The sequence below is a fragment of the Antrostomus carolinensis genome, unplaced genomic scaffold, assembly GCF_000700745.2.
Source record: "Antrostomus carolinensis isolate BGI_N321 unplaced genomic scaffold, ASM70074v2 scaffold9544, whole genome shotgun sequence".
Lineage (NCBI taxonomy): Eukaryota > Metazoa > Chordata > Aves > Caprimulgiformes > Caprimulgidae > Antrostomus > Antrostomus carolinensis.
In genome coordinates this window covers 90064-101710 of record NW_010311453.1, presented here as the reverse complement: position 1 = coordinate 101710, position 11647 = coordinate 90064, and the positions used below count along the sequence as shown (strand labels likewise).

General features: G+C 38.8%; 1 protein-coding gene across 1 annotated transcript in view; it reads right to left on the bottom strand.

The window, feature by feature from the left end:
* Positions 1 to 4649: 4649 nt before the first annotated feature.
* The window catches only part of LOC114818515 (ribosomal protein S6 kinase alpha-2-like), a gene marked incomplete at both ends in the record, with an annotated part of 41350 nt that continues 34352 nt past the window's right edge, over positions 4650 to 11647 (bottom strand). Inside the window, 2 exons of the mRNA XM_029084686.1 lie at positions 4650 to 4792; positions 5536 to 5573. Coding sequence (XP_028940519.1) covers positions 4650 to 4792; positions 5536 to 5573 — 181 coding nt within the window. The remainder of the gene's footprint in view (positions 4793 to 5535; positions 5574 to 11647) is intronic.

The following is an 11647-nucleotide window of genomic DNA, read 5'->3' as shown; positions in this document are numbered from 1 at the left end:
AAAAAAAATATAAGAAAACACAAGAAAACTATAACTGTGAAACTGTTACGCTAGTTTTGGGAGGAGGGCAGAAGAGAGGTTTAGAAGCCAGACCACTAATTGACTATAATTAATTGAAGGACTAATCTGCATTAGTAACAAATTACCTCAAGGCAATAAAACACATAGTAGAAACAAGGGAAAAACACTTTTAATTTAAAAGTGTGTATGGCTGAAAAATATAAGCAAGATTTGGAAAGGAAAAAGGTGTGAACTCCTGCTTGGTCTAGAAGAGTCAAGAGAAGAGCTGCCTGGCAGAGCTGGAGGAAAGCAGCTCGTCTTCTAGAGACATGATGGGGGAGAATTTTTAAAACTGCTTAAATGACAGTGGAGCTCAAGAACCATTTGCAAAGTAATTCTGGTCTATTAGAGCCTTAGTCCTGATAACAGCGTTCAGAGATACTGGGGATAAGGGGCAGAGACCACTACTTCCAAGGGCGGTAGCAGAAGTGGTATGTATTGTACCAAACCCTTCTAATAATTTCTAAAGAGTTTACGTTCAGGGTAAGTACCTAATGTTCCTTTACACTTGCTCGTATTACTTTGTTGTTATAATAAATCTAATTTAACAGCACTAACAATGACTGCTACAGCTCATTTATTTTGGCAGAAATGGGCTTGCTGCTGCCGATGCAGATGATACAGATATAAGCAACTGCTTGGTGAGTGACTATGTGGGAAGAAGACGACTGTAGCTCGCACCCACCGCAACATCACAGAAAGATCTGCAAATGCACTGTATGTGCAAGGGGCTCAAGCAACCTGAAATCAAGAAATTCAGATGCAATGTCCAAGAGGGAAAGAAGGAAGGAGAAAAGAAATTCAAGTTGCAGGAGGAAGCAGGGAAATGACAGTCCTGGAGGCTGCAAGGAATATTTACTGCATTGCTCTAATGGCTAGCACTTTGTTACCACATGTCTCCAATTACGCAAGTCTAATGCTGAGATTAATTCAGGTTCAGAAGAAATGCACTTAACATCAATATTTAAAGTGAAAGGCAGCTACATGAGTTAAATGTATCAGAGCTTTTTACTTCAATGAACTCAACTATGCAGCAGCTGGAAGAAAGCACTGGTTTCTCAATTGCAGTCCTGATTAAATCTGTTGAAAGTTAAAAATGAAATAACAAGACTGAAAAAAAAATGGAAATAGTTAATCTCATCAGTTAAGGCTACTGCTTCACTGTATAACTGTTTTCCTGCTTATTTTTTCAAAATGTCAAAAATCTTCCTAAACCTAAATATGCAAACAGAAGTAAGCACTTGCTGATAACACCCTTGCATGTGAATACAGAGTTGTATGGTTCACAGCAGGTTGACAAGGAGCTGAGCCTAGGAGTGAAGAAACTCTGTAGGACCTTTAGCTATTAAAGCAGACCCTACAGTTTTGCCAGGAGACTCAGTTTTCACTCTCCCCACTCCCCCATCTGTATAAACCATCTGTTTGCTCCTCGACTCCCACTGATATGCTTCCTGGGTATTCTAGAGGGCCACCTTCTGTTATCCAGTACTTCAGAAGGCTCTGCCTCCCTCCAGGCTTGACTTCTTTTCTGTACCAATATTCAGAAAGAAAGGCAAAGATTCCCTGTTCCAGTTCAGCAGCCTATTAAGAATTAAAGCCTTATGGGAAGGGGCCTCCACAGTCACCTAATCCAGCCCCTGCTTAGGTCTCAACATACTCTGCAGTGCTTCCTTTCTCTAGTTTTCAGGGCAACCTTCAATTTTAGTAGGCAAAACACCAACACTGGAGACCTCAGAAGATATACTTGTGGGAAGACCTTGGGAAAGAGGGTCACATTTCCTGAGGGAATGGATTCAAGAAGCGACCCTGGTAGGCCACTGAGGAAGGTAATGAACGAGAAAAAATCCACAGCCTGGGGTAACTGCCAGATGAATATTCCTAGCAGGTGGAAGGAGAGCAGATTGTGCAAATTACTTCAGCCCAAGCCTGATAAAGTATTGTTAGCCTAGGATAAAATCCAGGGTTACAAAGAAACTCGATACCACTCAGTTTTGGAGAGTAGGGAGAGGAACTTTTGTCAGAATGAATGGGTCATTTTCTGTGTAGCTGGTCAGCCACTCAGTTTTATTATTTGTAAAATGTATTAAGTATTTTTAATTATTAGCCAGGTCTGAAGCATAGTGAATTAGTGTTTGCAAAGGGTTTGAATACCTTCACATAGCAGCTAGCACAAACATTAAAAATACTGTTTATGAAGACCACCTCTTGCACTGGGAATAAAACAAGTGTTATGATGGGATTTTGTAAAAGAAGATTGTATTGCTTTGATGGCATTTAATTCTGTGGTTTCACACCCCTTCTTTCTCTAATTATATTCTCCTCTCTACTCACATGACTCTTGAAGGTGTACAGTGTTTTTTTTCCTGAATTGAAACAGATACAACTTCCATGAGGTCTGCGGCTTTGTAAATCTCCTAGTCTGATGAACTACAAAACCACCACTTCGAAAAGCCTTCCAAAAATTTTGTACATTTTATGGCATGCAGACCAGTTTATCTGGGCTTCAGAGATGACAGTATGGGCTTCAAGGTTCTTGCAGTGCAGTTGAAAAGTTATTAGCTGTATACACAACTTTTTAACAATTTACGTCAACTGCTTGTTCATGCAGATCTTGATGCAAAGCTTTCATAGAATATGTCCTATCCAAAATCTCTAATGCAATGAATAAGATGCAGGAAGGCAGAAAATGAAATCTGCCTGGTCATAATAAACCACATAAATTCACCAGCACAAAATTTTAACTGGGTCCCATCAGTCATCATCACATACTAAATGAGTGGCAGGTACTGTCCTCAGGAATTCTTGGAAAGGGTGAATTTCAAGATTTGTATAACTATATCCATTGACACATACTAAGCTACCATAAAGTAATTCAAACAGAGCTGCAAATGAATAGAGCAGATAAGAGTTTTATTTCTGTGGCCTGTGTGAAAGACAGCTGGTGGTAAATGAAGTTTCACTGTTGTTTAGAGTAAACCCCCGACTGCATAATATTTAATACAATAATTAATAACATAATTAATAAGTCAAATCCAGAATTTAGTCTTTTTCAGATAAGTTCATTTTGACAGTAATAACCACAACATGCCTCACTTAAGGTTGCATTTGAGGATCATTCAGTTTGATACTAGTCCCTGCCCTGGTCAATGCAGGTTGGCAAGGAGCTGCTAGCACAATCCAACTCTTCATACTGTAGTATTAATTCTACTTCAGAGAACAGAACAGAGAAGACATTGGTTGCTCTTCTGATGGATAGGTTACAGGCCATTTTATTCACTATCTGCCTAATATATTCCCCCTTTTGATAAAAATTTTAGGTATGAAAATAATACTATCACATTAACTTCCCCTCAATCCATGCATATTCCACCAACTGGTATATCTTTTTTGTATATTTCACATCATACTGCAAATTCCTTAGAGAGAAATGCTAATAAATCATTTGGATACCATTTAATTCTCTTCACTTTTTCAGACTGGCAGAAAAACAGCTTCCCTAATAGAACATACAAGTGACAGACCAAGGAAAACAAGTAGAAACGAGCAGAGTGAAAGCATCAGAAAATCTTCCCACACTCGTAGTGTATGGAATACCCCTTTTCTGCCCCAATCAGTTAATCATTAAAAAAGAAAAAAGATTGAACTGATTAGAGCTATTTTTCTCTGAGATGTCTGGTAGCACTCAAAGGCTTAAAGCACTAGCTTACAGATTTTTACTCTCTTTAACTCATGTCCTTTATATGGATTCTTATCTTTTCTAATTGTAATACACTGAATCCCTGGGGGAGGGGATGAAAAGAGAGATGGAGGGGGGGAAAAAAAAAAAGCCTATCAAAAAACATGGCATGGGGAAAGGAGCCAAGTTCATTAGCAGATAAAAAAAACAATCTATACACCAAATACACCATCATTTAACTGGAGACAGATGGAGAGAGGTTTTTGAGTGACAGTCTCCCACCAGCTAATAAGACTACGGGAAATCCATAACCAGTCCAAAAACTACTTGAATCTCATTAGTGGAACAAGAGTCAGCAATGCTGATGTGAGGAAGATAGATGAATGTCAAAAGAACCACCAAGGTCCTGTGAAACATTCAGAGTGTCCTCTAAAATGTGTCCTTTTTAACCTATACTTTGCAGAGAAAAAGTGGAAATTTCTGAGTTTCTTTTAAGATGATGTCCCTAACATCTGAAAATCGCTGCTTGGGGAATCGTTTCCTAGCAGGAACCATGTTAGTAACTAGGCAGATGTTTCTTCTGAAATGCTTGTGCTCTTCTGAGCTTGTTGTTTCAGTGGAGCAGAAATTGTTCCCTGTTTCTGTGGAGCAGAAATATTAATGGCTTATGGTAATCAACCAAGACAGTGAAGGACTGTGAGAAGGAACAGAGAGAATCTGGGGCCAAATGCTACCTCATATACTGCCAGGAACAGCTGGTTCCCTACTGCTGATGCAATGAAAACAATCAAGCAATCATTACACGTTTATTTGTCCATCAACCCTTAATTGCTGAAAGCAGTACTTTTCATCTGAGGGATCTGATCACTCCTATAGCCACCCCTCCAACAAACACACACAACTTTTCCATTACCATGAGTACACCAAAAGACCACCAGTCAGCACTCTGTGTATGTCCTCGTCGGTTGACCACCTCTGGGGCCATATACTCTATTGTCCCACAGAATGAGTACGCTCTCTTGTCATGGTCGATGGCTTCTTTACTTAGACCAAAATCTAAATAAATTGAAACAAAAAAGACTTGTCAGGTCTTATTTACATTTTTGGTCACTTAAACTGTTCAAACAAAACACACCAACCAGCCAAAGAAGCAGCCTTGTCTCCGCATGCAGGAAGGCCACAGGCATGTGTGTGCTGAAGCCCTACCTATGTGGAATGTCTGGTTGGCCTTTGGTAATACGTTGTGAAAGCAGATGTGTAATTTTCTCTGCTCAGAGTGAGGTTGTGGCCCAAAGCAGAAGGAAGGGTTTAAATAGACAGAAATACACAGTTCAGGTTTGGTGAAGACAATGCAGGTATGAGATTCTTGCTCAGATAACCAAAGCATTAGGAGTAATAATCCCAGATGGACAAAAGTGAAAATGATGGCCAGACAGCACCTCCAGGGTAGCAAAGGAATGTCTTTCCAGTTGATCTCTGTACAGTGATAATTTAGAAAGAATTTAATCAAGACTAAGCAGTCACACTGGAAGCATCCTTCCATCCATGGTGGTAGGCAGCCAAGCCTGCACGCTTCACATCATTAGTCAGAAGTACAATTTTACCAAAAAAACGCTATGATCTCCATATTCTGTGTAGCACGGGTGCTTGATGAATTGCCAGAGAAACCTGACACTCAAACTGTTCTGGCTTCTAAGTTTTTGTAAGCAAACTCTTTCCAAGCAAAGATTAAGATGCATGGAACATACTGCAGAAAATAAATCAGCTTGTAGACATTAAGTTTTCTGTTCCTCACGTACCTGTTATCTTAATGTGGCCCTCTTCATCAAGAAGAATGCTGTAAATCAAAAAAGGAAACATTCACTCATTGGGCAGTGACAGAGTGCAGTTTAGCAAACATGAATAAAACATGTTTAAGACAGGTAAGGAGATATGCAAGACTCAAATATGACACAAACATCTGTCTAATCTCACGTCTGAAGCACACATTGCCTGCGGCAGTTGCACAGTGAACCTCCTCTTTGCTCCACAGCATGCTCAGGATGGGCATGCAAACTGAGCTCAGAAAGAACAGAGTGTTCAAAGCCAACAACTGCAGAGTATCTGCTTCCAGCAGGAGAAGGAGCTACAGGTTTTCTGCTCTTCTCATAATAAGAAAGGCGAGCATACAAATAATCAGGGCTTGGACTCACTGGACCTAAAATTAACTCCAAAGGTAGATATGTTCATGCTGAAGTAATAAAAGTGATCATAGAGCTTAATGACTAGTCACAGCCTAACTGCATGGATCTCGGCCCCTGCTAATTTATTCTGTCCGGAAGCATAAATGAAAATTCAGCCTGGAAGCCAAGTTCAAGTGTTCTCATGTTTGCCACCTGCCAACATATTTTATTCTCACAAAGGCACTCCAATATTTCTGTGATAAAAATGATTGTAGTTCACAAAAAGCATTGCTAGTTCTTGTGGAAACAAGAAGGAACACTGAAATGGAAAAATAATTATTTTTTGGTAAATTTTCTGCCTATAAATATCGACACAGTAATGAGAGTGGTGTTTCTTCAGTTCTAGTTAGATTTAGAGTATTTCTCTTTTCAAAATGGTCTAGTGAGGTGTCAGCTATTTTTATATTCCCCTTCTCTTAGAGAGCCACTTTAATCCAATTATTCAGGAAGAAAATAAGACAGAATTGAAACAAGCACATTGGGCTATACTGTTGTGAAAGGCTGTGCCTGTACTGAAACTAATTGAAAAGAGATGATCTTCTGTCATTCGTTTGTGTGTTTAGAACTGACTGTTATTGTGTAACTCATCAAAGGCCAGCAGCTGAGTCACTACTTTGTGTTCAATAATTAAAGCTTTTTCTTCTCAATAAAAGCATCTTTACCTCTATTTTTTTCTCCCCAGGTTTCTCAAAGTGGCAAAATTTTTAAGTACTAGCCTGTAACAAGTTTAAATGTATTTTTGTGACTACAATCCCTAAACAAGAGGCTTCTACTTCAGAAGAAGAGAATAAAACATCTGCCAGTGTGGAAATGAGGTGAATATATGAACTCCACAGACCTGGCTCTGGAAGAATGTCAAGGGGGAGTACAGCCCACAGAAATCACCTAAAATTCTGCCCCATACCCAGGAAGCCCCTGTGAATAATTCAAAGGGTGTGGGATTTTCCCCAGAAACATTGATTTTATATGTCGTTGAATTCCTATTGAAAATCCACGCTGCTTTTCTGTGTATACCATATATTTTGTCATTCCTTTGCCTTCATTAGAGGGTTCATACCTTACGCTCATTAAAGGGATAGAGGACATACCAACCTAGCTGTGTTGGTATAATAGCTGTCTTAGGTTAAGTGAGCCTGAAGCATATGACAGATTTTCTCACACTGAATGTCTGTATGAGCAGAAAAGTGAAGGGGTCCTGATTTCCTATGGATGTGCATCTCATATCCCCTAAAACTTGATCTACAGTTCCCTCCTCTCTCTCGTGTTCACTAATCACCCTTATGTGATGCCCTCAGCTGCCTTCAGCCCCCGGCAGTATGCTTTGGACAGCTGGGTGTTTCCCCATTTGCCATCTACCAACACATACAATGCTATGGTCATGAACTGAAAATTGTTTGATGTAAAAAAAAAAAAAAAAAAAAAAAAATTCTAGCAGTGAGAAAAAGATAATTGTTGCACCGAATTAGCTTTGAGTGATATTAAGAAGCAAAGAACAATGTACCTGCTTCTAAGCATCTGGATTACAACAACAGGCAAATGGTTTCCCTTTGATTGTGGAAGCAAACTTACTCTCTCATCATATTTTCTGCCTTTCTTTATCTTTATCACTTTACAGTTCCTCTTTATTCCAAACTGTCAGTAGTAGAAAATCTATTGTGACAAACAATTTACTTTAACTATGGTTTGCAGGATCAGCTAATCTGAAATAAACTAGTATTATTTTGCAGAATGGAAAAAAAGAACCAGAAGTTGTTAATGTGGTTCAGGCTTGAGAAAAATCTTTCTTCTAAATCAGTGTTTTGAAATTATAAAAAACATAAGAAGCAGACTACTTTTAAATGTTAAACTAGACTATAATCCCACTGAGTGATAACCTTTCACTACAAGATTTTTCCATTTTATTTGTCCAGTTTAAGGTTTGGGTGTGCTTACAGAATACTATCATTGTTAACCTCTCCTTTATTTCAAAACAATAACAAAATTTTAGCCTCAGAATCACCCAACAAACATTCAAACTGCTTTCACTGACCTCAGTTTAAAAGTATGCCTTAAGAAAATAAGACTGAAAATCTCCACATTAGAGGCTGTGAAACTAAGCTAGTAGCAGGGGAATGGCATACTCCAAGTTACAGGAGAAGCTCACAGTAGAGCTAGGACTGCACCGCCCTTAGTAGTTTTTTTTGCTGCAACTTTAGCACAGGGATAAAGAGAATTTGTTATTAGTTGCAAAGATTATTTTATAGTGACTCTTAAATCAGGGCCATAGCAATTCTCTCCCATTTCTCTCTCCTTTATTTTTAATTTTGAGTCATGTGCTTCAAGCTTGACTTTGAACTCCGATATACCCAAATCATCATGAGGTTCTGCCAAATCTATTAAAGCTGGAACTCTGGGGTTTTTTTTGAGGATTTATGTTTCTTTCCAAGCCAGCTCAATTGTGCAGAAAATTCAACCCACATTTTATGTTTTTCAGAAATTGTAGCTAAAATTTCAGGTTGGAAAGAAAACCTGAAATTTCGTAAAGCGTGTTGCAAACTTTGTTATGAAGGTACCAGACAGAGTAAGGTATTCCAATATCTCCCAAAGACATAAAGATTCTCACAAACTGTCCATCTTTTGTGACATTTCAGTGTTTGCATTATCCCATACTATCTCACCATGCTGAACAGTCTTCTGCCAAACTCATCTCTGCTGTAGTTTCAATTGACACCATAAAGTCCCCAAAAGAGATGGCTTACTTTGATGGAAGATGATGGTGATTTTCCACTAAAAGTCTTCATCCTTTACTGATTCTCAGATCTTCCCTCTCTACACAGGGCAGCTATGTTCATGAATGAATAGCCATGGTTTGCAACATGCTGCATTAAGCAGTGTTGGTTTGTTTTTTTGAAAGACAGGTCAACAATTCAGGAGTTGTTACATAAGCAATTATATGAGCTGTCTTTTGTACTGACAGCTGAGGGCGTTACAATGTAAACCACTCCTTGTTAATCAAAGCCCCTACAACAGAATCGTATCAAGTTGTATCTAGGTACCTGGAGACAGAAAAGGTAAAAATAAATAAAAAACTCTGTGCATAATCAGAAGGTAGAGTTACATCTAAGTCACTCCTACCCTTAAACCACAGCATAAGAAATAACATATGCACCATATACTACTTTATAATAAGTTCTCATTTTTCTAGCTTGGTATATTTATCACATTTAATAGCTTGATCCTGCAGTTCTTAAACAGAAACATGCCTCACCATCTAAGTAACTCCATGGGTTTCCGCGTGACTGAACAGTACCTTGTTCCACAAGGGGTGCTAGTGAAATTTTCAAGATAACTCAAGGAGAAGAATTTGGCTGCAATAATTTAAGGGAAGAAGCATCTGCTTGTTCTAAATAAGACTTTAACCAGAAAACTCAATTGCTTGCCTTTTTGAAGTAATTACAGATAACTTTAGAACAACTCCCAGAGTACATACGCTGGTTGCACTTAAAATTAATTCATAGCTTTGGACTGTTAACATGGATTTTTGTTCAGAGAATCTTAAAAAAATGTTAAACCTTAAATTTTAATGCACTGAAGTTTCTTTCAAGTGGTCTGAACAGTGCTGCTTTCTAAGTAGTCATGACTGACAAAAAAAATCTGATGAACTTCATTTAGGATACTTACAGAGCTGACTGGAGCAATCTCAAACCTATTAGCAGTTACTTTTGGTAGCTTCTGGAGGACAGCAAAAGCACTGAACAATGAAATTTCAAATGCAGTGCCTATCTTTTAACAAAGAGGGAGAGAGAGAACTGGGGAATTATAAACAAATTCAATTATCTCTAGTTCTGTAAATTTGTTAAGAGTAAACTCTGCGCTCTAATCAGACTGGTAATGTTTCTTCTGAGGATGCAGAATTCTGCACATTGCACTACAAAGGAGATAAAGATCAAGAGAAACCAAAGGGAAGGAATGAGAATCACCAAATGCCTAGGAAGACTGATGAAGAAGAGTTTGGTGGCTGGATTGTTTCGGGAACAGAAGAGAGGTCTGGGGACACAGACATGCTTGCAATCCCCCAGGGCTGCTGCTGAGAGCAGAACAAGCAGGCTGGGGAGTCTAGGAGGACAGGCCAAGGAGCTATGGCCTGCAGCTGCAGTAAAGAAATTTAAAGTTAGCTATCAGGAGCAATTTCTAGATTTATAACTGGTTGAGCACTGCTGAGAGGCCTCCTATGGAGGCCATGTGGTCTCCACCAGCTATTTTAACAGGTTAGCAACATACCTGTAATGACCTTCACATATTTGACCCTGCCCAGGAGCAAGGGGAGGCTGAGAACATCCTGGGATGGTTCTATTGTCTCATTTAGAAAGCCATCATTTCCCAGATGTAACTTAAAAATGGATCACTTTTTTCCCTTCAGAATGAATATTTTTTTTCTGTTGTACCTGTTTTTTCACTCCAAAAGTTACAGTGAAATCATAGGCTGTCACAGTCTGCTCTCCTAGGCATGGGTATACATAAGCTATGCACTTATAAAGCTATTTTTAAAGGATATGGTTTTCAATCAGACAGATGCCTTGATTTATCCCCAGGTATGAACTTGAGTTATACCAGTCTGGGTGATTCCCCTTCCTGTACAACAGTAGTTACAGTCATGCAAAGCAAATTTATACTATGAAAGTTGTATCCAGATTCAACTGTACCACTGGTACCTAGTTAATTATACATCAAAGACCACAGACCATACAATCAGAAGTTAAGAAATACCAGAATGAGGGCTGCCACCTTAACTTTACTCAGTGATCTCACTGTATGCATGAAGGTCTTTAATTACATAATGATACTTTTTGTTTTCCTCCAGAGAACCCTTGCTTCAGTTGGCAGAACAGATAATATTTGGGAGTTTTACTAGAGTGGTACACTGTGAAGGGGATGGCTGGCTGGTCTCAAGTCAGACAAAAATGCACAGGAAACTGGGCTCTATCTTTGCCTTTTTGACATGTTTCTATGTGACAATGGCAAATCAGTGACACCTTCCTTTCTTAGGTGAGCTCTAATTTCTCAGTTCACTGATCCCTGAATTAAGACACTGCAGTTTGGTCTGCAGAACTTGCAGTGCTCTCACTTGCAACTGAAGTCAGTGAGAGATGTGCTTTGAAACACAAAGTGACATATAATGCTGAGAACTCTGAAAAATCACATTCTCAGTATCTCAAATACAGTGAATAGTTTTGACATGCACTTAATATTCTCCTGGGTTTCTAACTTCTCCTAAAGCAAAAAATTACAGCGTGTGCCCATAAATGTAACAGCACCGTGACTTATATTTGAATATATAGGTTCATATTTGGATACCTTCTAATAGCAGCTTCATATATCATGTGTTAGTTTGAAAAACAGCTTCCTCTAACACCAGAAAGAAAAGTAGTGTGTGATTCATACTAACTCTCACTAAAAACAAAATTTAAAACTGAAAACCTATAATTGGAGTTACTCTATAATGTGCATTTTGTTGACGCTGAATTAATAAAATAGCAATTCAGAATTAAGTTGAATCCAAAGAGCTGGTGGCAGATGATGCAACAGCACATGGCAGTGGCAGCAACGGTGTGACTGATACATACCTGCATTTAATTTTATGTGACAAACTTGTACCTTCATCCCTCCAGTGATTTAATTTGGAGGATGACTTCCTGTCTTTGCCAAAGAC